The sequence below is a fragment of the Tachysurus fulvidraco genome, chromosome 12, assembly GCF_022655615.1.
Source record: "Tachysurus fulvidraco isolate hzauxx_2018 chromosome 12, HZAU_PFXX_2.0, whole genome shotgun sequence".
Classification (NCBI taxonomy): Eukaryota; Metazoa; Chordata; class Actinopteri; order Siluriformes; family Bagridae; genus Tachysurus; species Tachysurus fulvidraco.
Genome location: NC_062529.1, coordinates 22251007 through 22274735, shown reverse-complemented (window position 1 = coordinate 22274735; position 23729 = coordinate 22251007). Strand labels below are relative to the sequence as shown.

Below are 23729 nucleotides of genomic sequence, written 5' to 3'. Positions count from 1 at the left end.
CAATATCGTCAATGAATGCATCAAATGATAAATTCTGAGAAACATCATTATTGACGCTGATGACAGTAAATCCCCTGAGACTCTTTTGGACCGTGATAGACCCGAAGTTAAATCAGCTTGAGGTCAGAAAAGCTCCTCTCGGCAACATGCACTATGCCTAATTAATGCGTTATGTGATTATATTTTATTATTTTTATTGTGATTTTGTTTCGATGTCAGCTTTATATTATTTTAACAATATTTTAATCAGTTGATCAAGGCTCAAACAGAATAAACATATATGGGAGTATTGTGTCTTGTTTGGAACAGAATGTGAAAGTTTTGTGTACATAAGGATGCACTTTTAAAGTTCATGAACATTCATTCATCCATTTATCCCAGTATCACTAAGTATATGGTGCTGGAATTCACGCCAGATGGGAACAGGAGCCAAAGACACCAATGGGCACATATGGAAGAATATGATGGAATGAGACCAGAGAAAACCTACAGTGGATTCGGACATGGCACAACAGTGCCACCTGCTGACTAAGCAATGCAAATAAATGTAATTATTATACACATTTTAATTAATTAATTAATTAATTAATTCTAGGACCTCAGCAACCCAATTTTACTCATTTAAACAGTGCAAACTGATGCAGTAAACATGCAGATCCCATTTTAAACACTTTACCTGAATTCACCCACCTGTGTTAAACTGACAACTTGAGTATGTCTGAATCAAGCAAAAAAAAATCCCATCATGCAACTTGTAGCATTTTCAATGTTAAATAGAAGTTTTAATATGTATAAAATATTAATAAACGTTTGTAGCAGACACATCCATAAAATCATTAGCAACATCATCATTTTACTTCATTTTAAAAATCAATTCTCTTTTCTTTTGCAAATTATTTTTATTTTTAAATTATCCCCCTCCCAATCCAGAGAACACCCCCGAGATATATTCAACATATACAGCTGTACAGGTATGCAAGGCTACATCCGTCACAACTGACAATTTATGCATTTATAAATATTTCACAATTGTAGCATTAATGTTGTAGTGTTTTCTGACACGTTAATCAAATTCATTGTAAATCATGTCAATTACTTCTGTGAAATTACAGTGATGACTACGATGCACGGATATCGGACAGGAACTATTCGTTAGCAGCAGCATTAACGGCATGTTTGTGAGACGGAATGAGGGATTATTTATTCAGGATTTGGTCATGTCCTTATCTCCTGGAGAGCGATTCCACTTTTTCTGTTGATCCCTTCGGTGCTGTTTTCATAGAAGGCACTAAGTGCGGGCAAACGTACACATACACAAACTCAAACACACACTCACACACAAGGTTTCTGTGAGTCAGGTCGGCACAGTATGATTCGATTTGGCATGATGTACACGAATGACCAGCCTTGGTTGTATTTGTTCACGCCTGTGTGTGTGCGTGTGTATTATTCACTTTCAGATCCTCTGCGTTTAGACAACTGCTCATCCGCCAGCAGATGAACCTGTGCAAATACAGAAAAGTCGCATTAAAGCATGTTCTGATTAATATAATTCAGCCTGATGTGGGCGGAGCCACTGTTACCTGAGTGTCTAGCATTCGGTGATAAACGGGGGCAGGGAGTTCCTCTAACGTCTCGGCCATTGGCTTGTTGAGTGTTTCTGGGAGGAGGAGTCCCATGACTCCGGCTGACACACCGGTCAGACAAAACGCTATGAACGGCATGGACGCGTGCAGCACTTTCTGAACGATCAACAAAACAACCGATATGACATCTATCACTAAAATATAGATATACGTTCGTCTATAGAAATGAATAAATTCAGGTCCATATAGTTGTATACACTCACCAGGTGATTTTATTAGGACATTTTGTACACTTGCTAATTCGTGCAATTATATCAATTGCTCTTTGTGGCAGCAGCGCAGTGCATAAAACCATGCAGATACAGGTCAAGACTTTGTCATGGATTTTAGAGAATTAAAGCATAAAATATCACACTGGTAGGCACGGGCAAGAGTAAAAAGGTTTCATGTATTTATTGTGTTCAGCTGTGCAGCAGGACACAACACTCCACATGTATCACGAGGAAGGGCAACGATCATTGATAACATCAGGATTTTATAGACAGGAAATGAATGAAACAAGACATGTAAAAGCAAAACATTATCAACCATTGGCTTAGAAGCCTGCTCATCTGACCAAGCTAATCTGTACCTACCAAGGTCTCACAGGAACGATCTGCTGGAAGCTGTTTTAGGAAAACAACTGCAATCTCTAGTCACAATAACAACCAGCCATGAGAAATATAGAAACATAGAAGGACAGGTTCTTATGAACATCTCTAAAGTGAAAATTTCCACTACAGCTTCTACTTTCAGCTGATTTTCACAGTGATCACTGTGGTCGGCTGGTCCCAGCATCTCTCATGGTAAGATGTAGGTATGCAGCAAGACTGTTTTCTGTTATGGCATCAAGGTGGTGGAATGAACTTTCCACAGATCTCAAACAGCTGAGTCACTGAAAATCTTCCTAAACCTGTGACCTAGTGAACCGGTGTTAACGTATTCATTGATAGAGACTTCAAAGTGACTTTTGTACGTCGGCCTGGATACGAGAGCGTGCCAAACGCCTTTGTTTGTGGGTACGCTCAAAGGAGAATGGCCAGACATGTCTAGGGAAGGCTACAGTAACTCAGATGATTGCTGTTTATAGCAACGGTGAGCAGAAAATCGGAATTCACAAGAAGCAAATTCACGACTTTGAGAAGGATGTGGGCTACAATAGAAGAACAAACTGGGTTCAATTCCCATCAGCTAAAAACACGCACTCACCAACAACTCGAGAGTCTGGGGGATGTGGTAACCTAGTAGTTAAGGTGTTGGGCTACCAATCGTAAGGTTGTGAGTTCGACTACTACGTCCACCAAACTGCCACTGCTGGGCCCTTGAGCAAGGCCCTTGACCCCCAATTGCTCAGTTGGATAAAAAATGTGAGTCACTCTGGATAAGGGTGTCTGCTAAATAATGTAAATGTAATGTAATGTTTTAGACATTAACTGAAGCTCTTTGCCTGTAGCTGTAGGATTCTATGCATTGACTTGCTGAACCCTGATGGTATAAAGGTGTTTCTTTAAAGTCCTGATGAGTGTATAAAAAGAAACACATATCGTATCATAAAAAAAAAATACGGTATGTTAAATACAGTACTCACCATGCTGGGTACAAAGGGAGCCAAAATACCTCCAACCCTACAAGACATGGAGCACACACCCAACCCTGCGTTCCTAATTCACACACACACACACACACACACACACACACACACACACACACACACACACACACACACACACACACATACACACAACTGCTGATATTCAAACACTCCACAAACTACTGCTTGTGAAACAGTATAGTCAGGGAAACAGTATAGCAGAAGGCTTAGTAGGTATTTAGATGATTAGATGGATGGACCGTTAGATATTGGAACAGACAGACAGATAGACAGACTCTATATATATAGAGGAGGGGGGGTGGATGGATGGATGGATAGATAGGTAGATACAGTGCCTTGCAAAAGTATTCATACCCACTGAACTTTTCCACATTTTGACATTTTACAACCACAAAGAACAATATATTTTATTTGGATTTTAATGAAATAGACCGAAAGAAAGTGTCACATAATTGTGAAGTGGAATGCAAATTCTAAATGGTGTCCAAATATTTTTTACAAATAAAAATCTGAAAAGTGTGGTGTGCATTTGTATTCATCACCCTTTACCCTGATACCCCTAACTAAAATCCAGTGAAACCTTCAGAAGTCACCTAATTACTAAATAGTGTGCATCTGTGTGCAATTTAATCTCAGTATAAATACAGCTGTTCTGTGAAGCCCTCAGAAGTGTGTTAGAGAACATTAGTGAACAAACAGCATCATGAAGCCCAAAGAACACATCAGACAGGTCAGGGATAAAGTTGTGGAGAAGTTTAAAGCAGGGTTAGTTTATGAATTAATATCCCAAGCCTTGAACATCTCACAGAGAACTGTACAATCCATCATGCTGAAATGGATAGAGTTTGGCACAACTGCAAGCCTACCAAGACACGGCCGTCCACCTAAACTGACAGGCCGTGAGAGCTTTAATCAGAGAAGCAGCCAAGAGACCTATGGTAACTCTGGAGGAGCTGCAGAGATCCACAGGACAACTATTAGTCGTGCACTCCACAAATCTGCTCTTTTTGGAAGATTTGCAAGAAGGAAGCCATTGTGTAAAGAAAGCCATAAGAAATTCCGTTTGCAGTTTGTGACAAGCCATGTGGGGGACACAGCAAGCATGTGGAAGAAGGTGCTCTGGTCAGATGAGACCAAAATTTGCAAATAAATGTAATTATTATACACATTTAAATAATGTGTATAATAAAACCTTTTTGGCCAGGTTTTAATAAAACCTTTTTGGCCAAAATTCAAAAGATTATGTGTGGCGGAAACCTAACACTGCACATCACCCTGAACACACCATCCCCACCGTGAAACATGGTGGTGGCAGCATCATGTTGTGGGGATGCTTTTCTTCAGCAGGGACAGGGAAGCTGGTCAGAGTTGATAGGAAGATGGATAGAGCCAAATACAGGGCGATCTTAGATGAAAACCTGTTAGAGTCTGCAAAAGACTTGAAACTGGGGAGGTTCACCTTCCAGGGACAATGACACTAAACATACAGCCAGAGCTACAATGGAGTGGTTTAGATCAAAGCATATACATGTGTTAGAACAGCCAGACCTAAATCCATTTGAGAATCTGTGGTGAGACTTGAAAATCACTGTTCACAGACGTTGGCCATCCAATCTGACTGAGCTTGAGCTATTTTGCAAAGAAGAATGGGCAAAAATTTCACTCTCTAGATGTGCAAAGCCGGTAGAGACAAACCCCAAAAGACTTGCAGCTGTAATTGCAGCGAATGGTGGTTCTACAAAGTTTTGACTCAGTGGAGCTGAATACAAACGCATGCCACACTTTTCAGCTATTTATTTGTAAATAACATTTGGACACCATTTATCATTTTCCTTCCTCTTCACAATTATGTGCCACTTTGTGTTGATCTATCACATAAAACCCTAATAAAATACATTTTTGTTTGTGGTTGTAATGTGTCAAAATGTGAAAATGTTCAGTGGGTATGAATACTTTTGCAAGGCACTGTAGATAGATATACCTGATAACAGTGGGGTAAAGTTCTGACGTATACACATAGACAATGTTGAAGGCAGCACTGACCATCAGCTTCCCCAAAAGAGCAAAACAGCTGCCACTGAACACAGACCCTGAGAGAGAGAGAGAGAGAGAGAGAGAGAGAGAGAGAGAGAGAGAGAGAGAGAGAGAGAGAGAGAGAGAGAGAGAGAGAGAGAGAGAGAGAGCGCAAATACGGATTAAGTTCATCTTAGTTTGTGGCTATAAAATGTTTAAAAAAATAATTCTATAAAATCAAATCAAATAAAAGAATGATCATTTCACTTAAGTACCGATGCACTGATTTAGACACTGTTTAAAGAGATCTTCATCTGGCTGTGATCAGAGCTTATGGACTGTCACAAATAAAAATCTTACAAAAAAATTTAGCATATCAACAACTCTACGTTTTTATATCCGATTATATACGGGGCAATCACGTGTGGTGGCTGTTACTATAGAAACACCTTCTGACCAATCAGAATCCTACAGCACTGTTTAGGTGTACTGAAATCTATCAGTCTATTGTTTAACTGAATGTGTTGAAATTCTCAGTGAAGGTTTTCTACACTGCAGCTCTGATTAGAGTGAGCATCTGTTGATATACTGGTAGTATTTCATCAGTACCGCACTCTATAATAAAAAAGCAGTATTGTGCAATGATATGATGTAGTATCTCTTCACCAGGCTGAACAGGGACCATCACCGAGAGAAGACAGCACAGGCCGGCAAGGATAAGAAAACTGGCTAAAGATTTTTGTCTCCCTGACCTGAGACAGAGAAAAGAGAGAGGAGAGAGAGAGTGTGTTACAGAGTGTACACTGTGGTAATAAAATGTTCACTGGTTTCCAATTTAAAATATTAAGTACAAAAAAAAATACTACAACAATGGGTCTAGACATAATGACAACTGCAGTGTGTGTGTGTGTGTGTGTGTGTGTGTGTACCTACCAGGACTTATTGATGAAGTATATGCACAGTGGGTAGGCTGGCAGCTCCACCAGGCCGTACATGGCTACAGTGAGAAAAAGACTCCCTTTATCATCGCTCGCATTCATTGTCAGTCCATAATATACCAGACTGCAAGCGTACCTGCAACACACACAGCATTTAGATACATCGCATATTATCTGTAGCTAAACTGTTTAAAAGGTCGCAAAGCCAAACCCCGTCTGATCTATAAAGTCTTTGAAGAAAGTCCAAAAAAAAAAAAAAATCCAGAATCATCTTTTCCAATTTTGTATGATTCCAAAAAATCAAAACTGACTTGTGTTCTGATCCGCAATCATAACACGTTATACAAGTCAATCTATATCTATCTATCTGGAACGATTAACTGACACCCTGGAAGCCCCGCCCCCTTCTCAATCATGTTAATATTTTGGCCTGTGTTTTAGTTTGCTTTGATTTTCTCTTGTAGATAAAAGACAAATGGACGCAGTGTGCTGACTATATGCAGTGTGGTATATTTATATATGAATAGATCTCGCTGTTTTTGAATCTAGCAGCTGATTAGGTGCGTCAGTAGAAACACGTTGAGTGTGTGATGTACAGTACAGTATGTGTATGTAGGTCATACGGTGTGTGTTCAGGAGGTGTTTTATCGGTCTCAGTGACCAGAGTCATACTCACCAGACGTACATGAGGACGATAGTCCTGCAGCGCAGCACGCGGTGCTTGACCAGCTGCAGCAGTCCAGCCTTAGGCGTCTCTGTGCCCGTTGTGCCCGGAGTTTTCCGCAGCTTCAGAGTCACGTTTCCTTTTCCGTTCCGACGAGCAAAATCCTGCAGCACTTTCTCTGCCTGCACCGTCCGGCCCTGAGAGTACAGCCAGCGTGGAGACTCAGGCAGCATGCTGTCAGTGAAATAGACACACACACACAAGCACACACACCCACACCCAGCCACACACACCCACACACATACACACACACACACACACCCCCAAACACATACATACACACCCACGCACACACACAATTACACACAATCACACAAATACATACACACACACGCATGCCAAACCACACACAAACCCAACCACATACACACAAACCCATGCCCAACCACACACACACCCATACACCCACACACAGGCCCACACACACCCATACATACATACACACAGGCCCACACACACACACACACACACACACACACACACAGACACAGGTTTATGGGTGACATTTTGGAGACCCCTGCTTTAATGTATCCAAAGAGTCTTACCAATGTTCATGATTTTTTCACACAACACAATGTAGAGTTTCTCCAAAAATAGAGTTGTATATATTTTGAGGAAAGTTTTGCCTCTTGTATTAATCTTTATTGGTTATATCCTTATATGGCATTATCTTTATTGTATAACTATATAGGTTTTCTTCGTCATGGCACACTGTGTTAGTTAGTGGTATCCAGCCCCTGCAGAAGCTATTATCGGATATTCACACGTACATGCAGAAGAGAAAGAGAAGCACTCCGGGGCTGTTAGCTGCCGCAGCCAGGTTTCTCCAGGACCTGATGCAGTAGCCAAGAAGAGCAAACAAAGCGATGCCCACTGCAAAGGTCATGTTGGATATCGTGCCTTAAACAAACACAAACATACGTTTACATTCCCTACACATTCTGCAGTGTTAAAATCTGGAACTGAAACCCAATTTTCTAAACTACTGTATATTGAACCAGATGTTTTCTCCCAACTTCAATATTACATGTTAGAATCATAACATATAATCCCAATTCAGTTCCAGCTTTAACGCTACAAATCAGGGGAAAAGCTGAAGGGGGGTGAATACTTATACAAGATGTTAGTGTGCATTATGGATCACTGGAATTCCATATTGTACTCTACATTGATGGCTTTACCTGTCAGAGCCCAGTAGGATTTCCCCACATACTCCTGTGAGAGGATGAAGCAGACGAGCGCCATCCCTCCGTTCATCATCCCCACCATCAGTCGAGACAGAGCGAAGAGCTCATAAGTGGGGGCCAGCGCGCTGCCATAGGCAAAGAGCACCTCAAAGAACAGACCTGAGAGAGAGAGAGAGAGAGAGAGAGAGAGAGAGAGAGAGAGAAAATAAAAAAGGTATCTGAAAGATTATTCATTCATTCATTCATTATCTACCGCTTTTCCGAACTTATTGGGTCACGGGGAGCCTGTGCCTATCTCAGGCATCATTGGGCATCAAGGCAGGATACACCCTGGACGGAGTGCCAACCGATCAGAGGGCACACACACACACTCTCATTCACTCACACACTACGGACAATTTTCCAGAGATGCCAATCAACCTACCATGCATGTCTTTGGACCGGGGGAAGAAAACCGGAGTACCCAGAGGAAACCCCCGAGGCACAGGGAGAACATGCAAACTCCACACAGAAGACGGAGGCGGGAATCGAACCCTCAACCCTGGAGGTGTGAGGCGAACGTGCTAACCACTAAGCCACCGTGCCCACTTATCTGAAAGATTATTTAAATAAAATGACAGCATGTTGCGGTGTTCGTACCTGGTGATCCGTACCTGTCACAACAAGATGGAGTCAACCAATCAGAAATGAGCTCATGAACTCACTCTCACTCACACACACACAAACACACACACATCACTCAAAGCTATAGAATATGGGTTTTTGTTTTGCTGTGTATTTGTTTATTTCTTTACTTATTTATCTTCTTCACTTGTCGCTCTTATAATTTATCTTATAAGAGAGAGAGCACTGTCTGGATTCAGAAATAAAATCAGAACATGCACCAGAACCCTGAAGATTATTAATGTGGTAATTATTCATTTATTAATTAGGTCTCGATAAATAAAATCTCTGAGTGAGTGAGTGAGTGAGTGAGTGAGTGAGTGAGTGAGTGAGTGAGTGAGTGAGTGAGTGAGTGAGTGAGTGAGTGAGTGAGTGAGTGAGTGAGTGAGTGAGTGAGTGAGTGAGTGAGTGAGTGAGTGAGTGAGTGAGTGAGTGAGTGAGTGAGTGAGTGAGTGAGTGAGTGAGTGAGTGAGTGAGTGAGTGAGTGAGTGAGTGAGTGAGTGAGTGAGTGAGTGAGTGAGTGAGTGAGTGAGTGAGTGAGACAGACAGACAGACAGACAGACAGACAGAGAAAATAATCTATGACCAGGCAGTGTGGTCTAACCAGATTCTACAACTATATTATAAAATGATATATGTTTTCTAAGCACATGTCCTGTGTCCTGATATCCACTTGTAAGTATGAAAGAGAGAAGCATCAGTACTCATGAGGAAGATGGGTTTCCTTCCAATTTTATCAGACAGCGGGCCAAACAGCACGTTCCCAAACAGCACGCCAACAAAAAACAGCGATCCTGCCAGGCTCACTTTGTACGCATCCTGCTTGACCAGGTACCACTGCAGAACACACACGAAACACACACTGAGCCAGTGACACATGCAAAAAGTCTCAAGATCACATCAAGATAAACTGTTAAAGAGTCAGAGTACACAATCATACACAACAAGGACCAATGGTTTTATCACAGCGCTGTTGAATTCTCAATTCTGATTGGTCAGAAGGTGTTGATTCATTTTCTAGAACAATTTAGGTCCATCTATATATTAATACACTTTTAATAATAAATCATTTTCTCCATAGTAACAAGAGATTTTTAAAACATGTCTAATTGATGATATTGTGAACTGTTTCTTTTAGGACATGTTTACTTTGTCACAGTAAAATGTAACTTCAGGTTTTCTGTCACAGGAAAGTCTTGACGATGGGACTTATTGGTTACTTGGCAACATGACAAGCTGCTTTTTTTAGGCAGCTAGAGATGAAAATATGTTTTAAACATCGCTAAATTGCTATGAATTAATCATCTTGCCCTCTGACACAACATTCTATGTGTTTTATTAAAGAAAGTGCTGACATAATAGTATTTATATTTTACATTGACTATGAAACGTTTAATCTGTTAAAGCCATGTTAAGCAGCCTGAGTGGAGAACATCTCTCCTGATGAACAATTTCCAGCACAGTGGACAGCTGGTTATTACTTTCTTCCTGCATAATCCTGCTTCAGATCAGTGCTCTCTCACCTCTGTCACAATGGAGCTGACGTCTTCCTTGAACGTCGCAGACTGCGTGAAATCTCCTCCGCTCAGCGTGACGACCTCGAGCGGGTACTCAGGTACAGCACCGATGAGAATGATGAGCATGCACTGACACGCCATGTAGATCTTTAAGAGAGCATTTATCCATTTATTCAAAGTACGTTATAGTATCTAACAGGATAAGGGTGCTTGTGGCAGGACATTTGAGTCAGCTCCAAAATTATTGGCACCCTCGCTAGTGATGGGAAAAAGACATGAAAATGTGAAATATAATATAATAAAAATGCCTTTGTGGAAAATTGGTTTACTTTAAATGTCCAGGAAGTCCTGGACAGGCTACAACTCATGTCGGCTCCAGAAGCTAAAATTTTGATACTCAGGATTAGGTATTATTATGAATATTCCTCCTTCTTGTATTCAATGATTCAACTATTTAGACATGTATAATAAACTCATAAGGACTAATAGTATACTAACGACTGCGTACTAGGAAAGACCTGATGTTTTGGAGATTCAGTTCAATTCAAATTTATTTGTATAGCGCTTTTTACAATGGATATTCTCTCAAAACAGCTTTACAGAACATAAACATAGAACAAAAGCTTATTATAAAGGATAATATAAAGATTAATATAATGTAAAATTCAAGATAATATTAGATATATTTAAATGTGTTTGTATTTATCCCCAGTGAGCAAGTCTGGGGCTGACTGTGGGGAGGAAAAACTCCCTTAGCTGGTAAAGGAAGAAACCTTGAGAAGAACCAGACTCAAAGGGGAACCTCATCCTCATCTGGGTGACACCGGAGGGTGTGATTATAACTATACGAATGATGTCCATTCAAATCCTGACTGTTTACTTAAAACCAAATATGGGATGTCATAGCCTAGTGGTTAAGGTGCTGGGCTACTGACCAAAAGGTCGTGTGTTCGAATCCCTGGTCCACCAGGCTACCGTTGAACTAACCCTTAGTTATAATGTAAATATGAATTTCTCTCACCACTTGATTGACAGGTGCCATTCTAACGACATAAGCTATAATATGCATTTTATTACATGTACAGTACTTATTGCAGATGTTATGAGTGACTTTAATGAATCCTGGTATTTTATCACAGGCCCATCAGAGGCAGTGGATTCGAGCGCATGACCTTCTGAGTCGTAGTCCAGTGTCTCAATGTCCTTTCTGGTTTTACAGTCAAGCCTGAGTAAACATGCTAACCATGATGCTAACTAGCATTACCTGCAGCAGTACCAACACACCGACCATCCGTTTCTGGTGTCCACCAAACTCTCCGACCAGTTGAAAAGCTTCTTCCAAATCCATTTCTGACCAAGATTTCGCGACATAACATGACACGTAGGTTTAAAACGAAACAACGCCTTAAAACACCACATGCAAACAAGCAGGTTTTGATGCTGGAGTTACGCAGGGCGACATTTCTGCGGCCGTATCCCAAACGCATTCGTACCCTCGATCTAGTCCTCTAAGTAGGGCGCAGACTCTTAAGAAGACACCTGAGAAAAAAGTGCGCACGAGGACGAAGTGACAAACCTCTTTATTTAAACAGGCAGCTTAGCCATGCTTAGACGTGGAGCTGCATCACGTGACTCGGCGCTAAAATTTGATTGGCGGAACGTTTACAATTGAAAAAAGCCGCTCAATGGGAAGTTGGATGAAACACGTGTATCTGTCATTTATTTTATTGATTTAATGTTTCAGATATTATCAGGGCAGAACATTTATGTACACATTAATACATTATTGAATAACACCACAAATCACCACCATGTCACCAATTTTGAATCTTAAAACCTTTATTAGTCAAAAAGTCACTTTTTTTTTTTTTTAAACAGCACATGGTCAGCAGTCGTTCTTAATTTTCAAAAAATGTAAGATAACAAAAAACATACACCCATTTCAACCGAGTGAAAACAGCAACAACTTGAACATACAACATTTAAAACGGTGACTGAGGATGAAGACGTACGCACATAAAAGAACATTTAAACTCATGTCAAAAACAGATTACAAATACAGATATCGTTAAAATGCAATAAGTACTTAAATGTCTCTACAGGTAACTGAGGAAAGAAAAGGAAGTGGAGAGGTTATTGGTTTTGGGTCCTGAGTGGTAATCTGGATCGAGGCGGCGTCACCGAGCTCTCGTTCTCAGCTAACTTCGAGCGGTTCAGAGACTTGCTGCTGAGGTTCTCTTTTTTAGACTTTTTCTGTAATAGAGGAAAGAAGAGCAATGTTGCTCTTAACAATACTATACAAATGCTTTTACAGTCAATAGTACACATAGGAATCACATGCTGGAGATTCTAAAGCATTTGGTATTTGTGAGTGCTAAGTTTTAAGCTAGTATAGAAGTGAGTCATTTACATAATTTAGCAGACGCCCTTATCCAGAGCGACTTACATTTTTATTTAAATTTTTTTATACAACTGAGCAATTGAGGGTTAAGGGCCTAGCTCAGGGGCCCAGCAGTGGCAGCTTGGTAGACCTTCCGACTGGTAGCCCAACACCTTAACCACTAGGCTACCACATGCCTAGTCATGTTGTAAGATTTAAGAGAACTTGGGCTGTGTCCCAAACTACAACCTAGTGTGGTTTTACTAAGGGCTTGTATTCACAAGATACATAATGCATCGGGTAAGGTTGAAGTGTTAGACCTGGAGCATCCTATATAGAGCCCTGACCACAACCCCAATGAATACCTTTGGGATGAACTGGAGCGCAGACTGCACTCCTCACATAATACACATGTCCGATCTCACGAAGACTCACAGCCGATTAAATGAATCCCACAGCCATGTTCAAGAATATAAATGTAGTATAAAAGCCATCCAGAAGAATTGACCTTATAATAGCAGCAAAGTACCACCAAGTCTGGGATGTTCAACATGCACATACAAGAATGATTGTCAGGTGTCCGTAAATGTCTAGCTACATAGTGTACTTTTTAAAAAAAAAAAAAAAAAAGGCTTCATTTAGTAGAAAATATTTTCAGAATGAAAGCCAAGTGCACACCGTCTATGAATGCACTGGGAAAACCTTTACTTTATTTTCAAATGTTCCTTTAACTTTAATGAAAGGCAAGCTCGCGTCCAGAATATATAATTTTAGAAGAGCCGTACCTGCCTTCTGTATATTTTTTAATTGGTACATGTTTAAATAGTGCAATATGAAGACCTGCCAAACACATTAGCTGATATCCAGTTAAATATCTACAGGTCTAATAGGCAAGTGTAATAGGAAAGGAAATAACCTTCTCCATTTGCACATGTTTGAATGATCTGAAATTTACCTTAAAGAAAGGAACTCTTCCCTCCTCATAGCACATCAGATTCTCCTCGGATATAGACTGCTGCGTGGAGTTACTGTCACTGGAGCTGCAAGCTTCGTCCTCCAGAGAGTTCTAATCACAGAAATACAATGGCCTCATACAAAAAATTTCCTAAAATGTGGGTTTTAGCTCCATGCATTATGTATAAATATCTGGTGTGAGGTTTGAACCTGGTCTACTGGTTTCTCCTCCTCCTCTCCCTCAGTGAGGACTTCACACTGCGCGAGGGCGCTCATTAGCTGCTCCTGCTGAGCCCTAAACTCATCCTCCAGCTCGGTTCTCCCCTTCAGTGGCACGAGCGTACGAGGGTACATGTACTCCTTACGCTTTGGTGTTGTGCCTAAACACAAACGATCAGATATTAAACCATGTACATTTGCTCTTCGAATAACTGCATTTGTCTGCACAGAAGAAGCCATGAAACTGGTAAATCAAAAGGTATTAAAACATGTTCGATTGAATTAAAAAATAAATAGTAAAATGATCCCTTTGGCAAATCCAAATCAGATAGAGATTTTAGTTTGATTAAAACCACACTGATAAAACTTTTTTTTAGAACTACACCTATGAAGAAAATGTAATGAATTACAATTATAAATAAAAATACACAAACCACAAAAATCACTTTAGTAAGACGAACACAGCTTATAGACTCTATATCGAAAGAAAGAAAGAACACATCCTGGCATCTCACCCGTAGGCAGATCCTGCTGGAGTTCATTACTGAGAAAGTTGTTGACCGTATTATGGGTCTGTGTGATGAGAGCCGAGAGCTCTTCTGTGTGTTGCTGCAAAATGGCTTGGTCTTCACACGTCTGGGCCTCCACTCCTTTCAGGAGACCTTCCATTTCCTGCTGCACTGGAGCGAGACGAGCTCGGCACTCCTCTGTGATGGCCTGACCTCGCTCCTCTACGTGCTGCGTGTACATAAAGCAGGAGATCAGAGGTTACATCTCTGGTAGTAAATGGTACAACACTGATACAGGAAGTGCCTTAGTATCACCAGGACTGTGACCAACAGCTCACTTCCATGACTGCACATGTCTCACCTTCAGAAGCTTGTGCACCTCAACCTTGTTCTCCTCAGTAAGGGTCAGCTGTTCCTTGGCATGTCTCTCAGTACGGTCTCCAGCTGCATGACACCACTGGAGGCTCGAGTCAGCCAACGACTCCAGAGAGCTCTGCAGGAGGCCACAGTACCCAGCACTTTCCTCTAACGCCGCACGTTCCTCCTCCGCCACGCCACACATTTCCTTAATCACTCCACCTGTACATGAACGCAGACGAGCGCCGACTGTCCAGCTCTCCTGTTCAGCTGAGGTGCATTGGCTAAGGAAAACGAAAAGACTCCTTAACTTTTAGATCACCTTTTATACACATGTGTCTTCAGTAAAAGTGTTTAATCGAGACAAGAATTAGTATTTCATGGTGAGCGTTAACCCAATGCTTCCTCCTCACCTCTGTATTGTAACTTTTAGAGTCTCCATGGGAGCATCCTGTGCATCTGATGCCTCCTGAAGCCCCTTAAAATCAGACTGTGTGTCCAGAGCCAGGAGTTTCATCTGATCCTGGACGCACCGAAGAAGCTGCGCTACACGCTGGAACAGAGCAAACAATCAGTACCTGACAAGGCAGTATACAAACACTAAGGATTGCATGCTACATTTTTAAGGCCATTTTCATTTTGTTTTTTTTTTCTTTTCCATTTTCTGCAATTACCATAGTTCAACTTCAAAACACTATCTTCACAAAAAACACTGGGTTACAGTTAAAGTGAAATGCTTGAGGCAGAATTACTATTAATATCCCCAAAGTTACTTAATTTGCTATAACGGGACATGAGCTTTTTTGTTCTACTCTTATACCAAAATATTTTACCCAAATTAATTCAAGAAGGATGCATCATCGTAAAGTTATTTAAAAGTTAGAGTGTTGCTATGGTTACAGTGTGCCTCAGTTATGGACTGGAAGCTTCTTATAAATATACAGTATACATAGATTTTTTTATTAAACATGTGCTTTAAAATCACTAGTGACAGCAACACGTACTGTTTGATGTTGGTGTCCAGCCTGGTTGATCTGCTCTTTCAGCTTGCTGTGTTCAGCCTGGAGGGATGTGAAGCCATGCACAGCCGTTTCCCGCATGCGCACCAGCGCCTCCATGTGGCCACTAAAAAATGTTGCCATCTCTGCTTTCATCTCCTCCAACTGAGTGAAGAAAAGAAAGATCACCACTTTAACACACATCCTAGTGCTAAAATGTTTGGAGGCAGAAATTTATCAAGGCTTGCAACTATAGCAAAAGATAATTAACTAGTAATGCAGTCAGTAAACCAGTGGTCCCCAACCCCCGGGCCGGTACGTGGACCAAATGGTACCAGGCCGATCAAGAAAAATTAAATTATTTCCATTTTATTTACTGTGGTGTATTTCTCTCGGGTTTGTGTGACTTTCCATGGACGAGAGGTTAACAGGGAGCTGAGAGAAGTCATCTAAAGCTGCACCAATACCGCGCATGCGCAAAATAACATGCTATCGGGCCGGGATTAGGTGACGTCTGGAGCTGAGCAGCTGCAAGCGGCAGTTGCGTTGTAGCTTTGGTGGAGAGAAGGTGTGTATCGCTCTTCTCTCTGTTCACCGGTACTTTCTCATGTTTAACAGTGCTTGGTGTACGTGTATATTGTGTTTGCTCAAATTTAACCCACAAATTAGCAAAAATGAGAACGAAACCGACGTCGTTAGAAACTCTGCCAGTGTTCTGCATTAAAGTCTTGGCGGAATACCCTGAGATTGTCACCACAGCACTTAAATCCCTATTGCCATTTCCGACATGTTATCTGTGTGAAGCGGGGTTTTCTGCAGTGACGGCAACCAAAACAAAACAACGGAATAAACTGGACATAAGCAACACATTTCGGGTGTCATTGTCTCCTGTTACCCAAGATGGAACCGTCTCGTTGCAAAGAAACAAGCTCAGGGTTCTCATTGATTTAGCATTATAGTGAGTTAAAAAGGCATGATTAAATACAATTAAAATTATTAATTTTAATTTAATTGTATAGCCGCCACCCCACACCCCCACCGGGCCGCTGTAAAATTATCAAACATTGACCGGTCCGCGGCGAAAAAAAAGTTTGGGGACCACTGATTTAAACCGCAAAACACAAACCATTCTGGTCCTGAAGACTGACATCCATTCAGTATTTTTTAGATTACAGGGTACATTTCTATACATGTCCGCATTTATGAGCGGTTGCTATTGAAACCTCAGAGTTTCCTTAGTTAAACACTGCTGTTAATCACAGCATTCAAATGTGCTTCATTATGTTTCTCAAGTAAGGACAGAATAACCAAAAAGGAATGAACACACACCTGTCCGGCCAGTGCGTTATACTTCTGCAGCGTCTGTTTCAAGCCTTCGTTCATGGCCATAATTGATCCAATAGTAGGCATCGCTTTTCCAGATATAACATCTTCTAGGTGAAGTTTATGTTCGTCCTGAGGGGCAAAAATAAATCTGAAAACCTATTGTTACACCAGCTCTCTTACAGCCCTTGATCCTTTCAATCAACCTAAACCGTGACTGATGCTAAAGTAAATAGTTTTATTCCAGGCACAATCTGTGAAATCCTCTCACCAGCATTTGAAGCATGGCATCTCTGCTCCCTTGTGTGAGCTCGTCCTGCTGCAGCAGTTTGGCCTTGCAGCTGTTCACTCCTTCCTCCACCGCCTCCTGGACAGCGGAGTAGGAATGGAGCACGGAGCCCACAGCCTGCTCGAACACATGCCCAGTTCCTCCCAGCAGCTTCGCTAAACACACACATACAGCCACAACAAGATCACAACAGGGCTGTTTAATCCTCACTCTAAACCCCACATTTAAACTCTGGGTAGAGGAACATTTCACACGTAAATTTAGAACAGGGGTTATAAAGCATGGCTTTTGCAGGGTTAACGCCACACCTTGGCGCCAAACGTCGACGCTACAGCTAGATTCTTAGTAACGGACAACTAATCAGAAAACATCCTGTGCGTCATATTGCAATGACACGAAGTTGTAGCAACACCGTTTACCGAGACATTTATGTTGAGTCAGGTGCACTGAACACTGAAGATCGCTGAAGTGCGTGCCGTTGTGAGGGGAAAATAAGTCACACTGAAAAATAAGTGAATGCTGGAGATCATTGAAAGCCTGGTAGACTACAAAAACTACTCAAAACAGACGAGAATTCTGTGAAAGATAATACCTGCTCAGGTTCAGAACGACAAACCTGAACAAACGGGAAAAACGTCAGATTGTGAAGAGCCGGGATTCAGTTTTAACCGTTTTAACCTTAGGTAAAGTATAAGCAGTGTGAACAATCAACATAGCTCAGGATTCTGTTCAGCCAGTTTATAAAATCACCCAGGGGAACCATTGTAAGTGCAAGAAGCCATAAACTGTACTTAGTGATTCTGTACTGCTGACTCTACTCCAGCTGACTTTATTTAGAAGCATCGAACATGTTTAACATTGAAATCTAGTTTCATAGCATTATTTTTATTATGCTATTTTGTATAGATAAACCTTCCTAAAATCATATAAATTCTTAAGCCAAAATATGTACTAAATACACACTAAGGAGTCTTCAGTACATTAATTTGTATAACAAATAATGCACTAAAGTATTAGCTATAGCAAGTATTCAACCCTAGGCATGTTATGTACTCACCCATAGCATGGCGGTAGTGATCCAGCATGGCGGTGTGTTTGAGGCTGTGCTGCTGCAGGGCACCTTGCATGCTGCTGCAGGTTTGCTCCATGTACTGGGCGAAGTGACTCTGAGCCGTGGAGTTGTGCTGCTCCACAGCCTGCACCCGCTGCAGCTTGGCATGGAGGCCTCCAACGTCCGACGTGCTCACCTCCACTGTGCTCAGCAGCTACAGAATATTAACATTCAAATGTTACAAAAAAAATCCTTTGTAGGATTGTTAAAGTTTGAGGTTTTCACACCATCACACCTTTCCTGCAGCGTCGTATAGCTGGCTCTCAGTGGTCTGCAGCTGCGTGGTGATGAACTCTTCCTGTGTGAGCCTCTGTCTGGTGTCCTTCAGGTCCTTGTGGACCTCCTCCAGTTGCTGGCTCTTGTCCTGCAGGTCCTCGCTGCACTGTTCCAACTTCTGTTTACTGTCTGTGAACAGCTCCATCAGCTAGATCAGAGATTTTCACATTTTATTCCTCTCGTAAAATATCTTGCTGCAGAAAATGAATGCAGCAAACAGCACAAACCATTGTCCAAAAGGAAATGAAAGGACAGCCGTTAACTTTTGAACTGAAAAGTGTTGACTGTCAAAAACACTCAGGAAAAAAAGCAGAAGTTTGAAACCTTACACTCTTGAGGTCCTCCTCCACTGCTGCAATCCTCTCGGTGTATTCTGTGATCTGTTCTTCCTGACTCACAAGTTTACTGTTCATACTCCTATAAGACACACAAAACTCAGCTGATATTCTGTGCCTAGCAGCAAGAGATTACAAGTAAATGCTAAGAACTAGGTGCTTTGATTAAAAATGTCCATGTTTCCTAGTCACAAGCGAGCTTCTATACTCGACTTCAGAGACCTCAAGCATGACATGAGTAAAAGGTTTAATAATTTAAAAGAAAACAAAAAAACACAAACACACAACTACACACCAGCTTCACTGTACACTCAATAAGTATTTGGTCGAGTAAGAACACTAATCTGGGGTAAATGCACAGAGGTCCTGTTCCAGTACAGTGAACTCACTCGTAGTTCTCAGCTGAGAGATACACGCCATGCTTCTCACGAGTAGCAGCCAGATCCCGCTTCAGCCGCTCAATCTCCTCGGTGTACTCCTAGATTTATATATTAAAATAATAACAATAAATTAATCCTGATAAGATCAAGTATGCCAAAATAAAAATTAAACCATTCATGTTGGGTTAAATCATAAATTTATTTAATATCTATGGAGTAAACACACAAAGCAGACTTTTATAATGAGACTTGCCTTGATAAGGGTTCTCTTGGTGAGTTTCTGGTTCACTTCAGGCTTGTTCATGATGTTCTTCGCCCTGTTGGCGTAATCCAGCGTACTGAGAGTCTCCTGCGTTCAGTGAGCAAGAAAACATTTGGGGTTAGTTACGAGTAGGCAACAGCCTTTGACTAACACATTCACACATACAGCATCTTAAGCAACCAGAGAACATGAGTGACAGTGACCACTGGTGATTAGATGGGGACGTGTTCATGACATGACCGTCACAAAAACTTTAGTACCTCCAAGTTGATGGAAGCTGGAGAGACTGTGGCGATGATGGAGGTCTTGGTGCGTCCACCCAGCGAGTCCTGAAGGATACGGGTAAGCTTGGACTCACGGTAAGGCACGTGTGGACCGCGTTCCACCAGAGCTGTGATCACACGACCAAGCGTCAGCAGCGACTGGTTGATGTTTCCTGCCTCACGAGCACGCTTGTCCACTGCTCCAGAGCGACCGATGTTCTCGCTACCAGCAAGATCCACCTGATGGAGAGACGTTCTTCTTTACTTCGATGAGATGCAAATATTAGGCTAACCGACAGCAAGCCATTAGTCCTGCTGCATACAGGAACAAGTGTGCTTAATAATAACAAGTCTTACCAGGTTCAGTTTTCCGATCTTCACTAGCTCCTCTCCTTCCAGAGTGATCTCCTTCATGTGAATGGTGACTGAGAACACCGAGTGAGAACGGCTGGAGCGAAAGGTAAGAGAATAATCATACACCATCCTCCATTGAAACCAAAGACTATCTATATCCAAATGCAGCTATCCATCCGTATTTCTACATCTATACATCTCTAAGGACACACGATGCAGTTTGCTTTCTTACCTGGAGTATGCGTTCATCAGCGTGGATGCAGTCTTCCTCTTGGCTGATCCTCTCTCAAGGATCTGATAGACCTCGTTCTTGTTATGCACCGTTATCTCCTCCAGTCCCTTAACGATAACACCTCTCTAAGGCAGAAAAACATAAAGGCAGTGGGATAAGAAAAGAAAAGCATCTGGATTTAAACTAAGAAAATTCAGCCAGCAGGGTACTTTACAGACCTTGTTTCTGGGGTCGTCAAACAGCTGCAGCCTCTCTGTGACATCCGGCGAGGGACTGAGCAGGTCGAACAGCTCTTCGTTATATATCTCCAGCAGGGAAACCTTCACAGAGAACTCTGTGCCGTTCATGGTCAGCTTCTCAAAGATCTGGTGAAGAGTACGCGGGATGATACCAGCCAGAGGATCCTGGAAAAGGATGTTGTAATGTAAACCAACATCATGATGTTAATCCATTTTCAGTGTTTCTTTAACAAAACCCTCAGGTTACCTCCTCCCAGGTGAATTCCTCGTTAGGTGACCTTTCACCCTCCATTGTGAAGGTCTTCCCTGTGCCTGTTTGCCCATATCTTAAAAAGAAATAAAATAAACATTAAATTTAAAAAAAAAAAAAAAAAGATTCACAGCAGTGCTTAAACAGGAATTCTAGAGTCTGAAGGTTCACTCACGCAAAAATGGTGCAGTTATATCCCATGATGACTTCATCTAATATGGGACACACCACACTCTTGTACACGTCTATCTGCTTTGCAGACGGACCGAACACCTGCATATGGGCAAGAGCGAGTAAAAATTAATCCCAACACCACCTTACAATGTACATTTTCAGGGTGCAAATAAAAGCAGCTTTACATAAAGTATACACAACACAAAGGGCAGGTAAAATAAATAAATAAATAAATATTAACAGTTAACAAAAATAAAGATCAGATATCATCCAAAACTAAACAGTTCAAACATTTGTATTTTTTAATTAACAAAACGTGATGTATACTGATTATAGTATAAAAGCATGACTACAGTCTTGTTACAAATTCTACTTAAAACAAATCACAAGTTTTGACAGGAGGTGTGACAGCATCAATCTAATTTAGAAGCCGGATGCCGCTTGATGTCAGTAAAGTCCAGTGTTTTATATTATGCCTGACATTTGATGAGAATGTAAAACATCAAAACAATATATTTTTTTTTAAATAGGAGTCAGTTTTCCCAACCATTACAATGATCACTGATGTACATGTAACTTTGGATAGGAACAGAGACTGGGTACACCACCTCCCATTTACTTAACCAAACGGGAAACCACAAATTGTGACAGTGGAAATAAATTGCAAATGGTTTACATGCCTTACTCTAATACCAGATTAATAAAAAGACCAGATGTTTAATCAGATTGGCCGTCAGAGTCTATCCCCTTTTTTCCTGCACAAGTATATAAATTCATGTATAGATGCATGTAAAAGCAGTTAACAACGCACCATGTCAAAGGTGTACATTTTCCTGGAGGTTTTGTCCGTGACGCTCCCAGTACGGACCGTCACCTCTTTCCTGTTTGAGTCACAGTCCACCACTCCATGGGAGTTAGATTTACGCTCCACTGCATTGAAAGGCCTGAAAAACATTCACAAGAATTGCCCATTATAAGCACAGGTGATAAGTCACAATCTCAATAAACCTCCACATAAAATATACAATGAATAACCTGCCTAAAAATCTCTAATTACTACACACTAAAATCAGCAACAAATTTAATCATTTGTTGCTGATTTTAGTGTGTAGTAATTAGAGATTTTTAGGTCTATAAAAAAAGTCTATAAAATAGACAATAGGAAATACAAGTGTGTACAAACATCTTCAACAATCCTTCACAATAAAAAACACAAATATCCAAAAATAAATAGCCACAACAATCCTACACAGCAATCTTTCACAATAAATAGCCACAGCAATCCTTCACAATAAATAGCCACAAATAAATATCCACAACAATCCTTCAAAAAAAAAAAAAAAAAAAAAAAAAAAAACACACACACACACTAGTCACAATAAATATCCAAAAATAAATAACTACAATAATCCTTCACAATAAATAGCCACAAATAAATATCCACAACAATCCTTCACAATAAAAAAACAATAGCCACAATAAATATCGAAAAATAAATAGCCACAATAATCCTTCACAATAAATATTCTCAATAGTGCTGTACAAGAAATATATTTGCAAACAAATATCACAATAAATATCCACTAATCCTTCACAATAAACATCCACAATAACCCTTTAAAGTTTATCTCCATAAGAAAACAGCATCAGTAGCTATTAACACGTGAGCAATGATAATAAACCGTTAACTATTTTACAGAATTGAGTAAATGTTTACCTGCATCTCACGACCACTTGGATGTTTCGGCCTTTTTCATCCTTTTTGGTGATGGGTATTAGATTAGACATGATCACTGAGCGTCTTCTGGACTGATCCAGCTCGGCGTTCTCCGTTCACTGACGTCTTGCTGTGTAAAATTGTTCAAAACGAAAAGTTTACTATAGACCGGAAACTCGCGCGCGTTACATTTCCCACCGTTAAACGATTAGCTAGTTAGCTCAAGTCATTTAAACGCTTCAAAAATGTTAGCAATAGCAACTGATGATGGATAATTGATTAGCACACGATTAATGACACTAAATTAATGAACTTTAAAAAAGAATGAATACATGACAGACAATAAATAAATAAATAAATAAATAAATAAATAAATAAATAAATAAATAACAGTAATGGCGTCTGAAGCTAATTTAAATGACCGAGCTACAATTTAGAAAAAAAATAGCTCCGAAAACTTACCCAACAACGTCCACCGGCTGGTGTCTGACACGGGGGGAAGTTACAGAAGAATAAAATACTTTTCTGTTAATAACTCGTTCACGGATAAAACACCGTCCGACTCTTCCTACCTCACTCCACTACACAGAAAAACGGCAAACCCACAGTTAGCTGACTTTGAATGTTGCGCCTCAGTCGGCGTGAGCCAATCAGCGTACGGCATTACTCGAGTCTGTAACGTTATTGGTTGAAATTGAGAGAAAGGGCGGGTCCGTGTGGAATCACATGATTATGTAGTGAATGTTTGCAGTGAAGGCAACTTGTTAAGGTTATAGAGTAAAGTTATAGTGTTTTGCAGACGTTTGGACGTTTTGCTGACATGCTAAC

The 23729-nt window shown here is 40.8% G+C and overlaps 2 protein-coding genes across 2 annotated transcripts; both read right to left on the bottom strand.

Moving 5' to 3' along the window:
- Nucleotides 1–760: 760 nt before the first annotated feature.
- On the bottom strand, nucleotides 761–11813 carry slc22a15 (solute carrier family 22 member 15). The gene is made up of 12 exons (XM_027160193.2): nucleotides 11544–11813; nucleotides 10286–10426; nucleotides 9467–9599; nucleotides 8094–8258; nucleotides 7683–7812; nucleotides 6865–7086; nucleotides 6184–6324; nucleotides 5917–6002; nucleotides 5219–5327; nucleotides 3214–3286; nucleotides 1584–1742; nucleotides 761–1503 (listed from the first exon to the last, which is right to left on the bottom strand). Exons 1-12 carry the CDS (start codon nucleotides 11625–11627, stop codon nucleotides 1447–1449), a joined length of 1500 nt encoding a protein of 499 aa, XP_027015994.1. The 5' UTR covers nucleotides 11628–11813; the 3' UTR covers nucleotides 761–1446.
- A 287-nt stretch (nucleotides 11814–12100) lies between these two features.
- Nucleotides 12101–23524, bottom strand: kif11 (kinesin family member 11). Its single transcript, XM_047821712.1, has 23 exons — nucleotides 23364–23524; nucleotides 22902–23031; nucleotides 21996–22128; nucleotides 21186–21283; nucleotides 21008–21086; nucleotides 20740–20925; nucleotides 20522–20646; nucleotides 20293–20383; nucleotides 19933–20175; nucleotides 19664–19759; nucleotides 19420–19508; nucleotides 19025–19112; nucleotides 18655–18843; nucleotides 18366–18573; nucleotides 17291–17463; nucleotides 17026–17151; nucleotides 15703–15861; nucleotides 15112–15251; nucleotides 14703–14982; nucleotides 14348–14570; nucleotides 13824–13993; nucleotides 13615–13725; nucleotides 12101–12532 (listed from the first exon to the last, which is right to left on the bottom strand). Exons 2-23 carry the CDS (start codon nucleotides 22970–22972, stop codon nucleotides 12413–12415), a joined length of 3198 nt encoding a protein of 1065 aa, XP_047677668.1. The 5' UTR covers nucleotides 22973–23031; nucleotides 23364–23524; the 3' UTR covers nucleotides 12101–12412.
- Nucleotides 23525–23729: the final 205 nt, after the last annotated feature.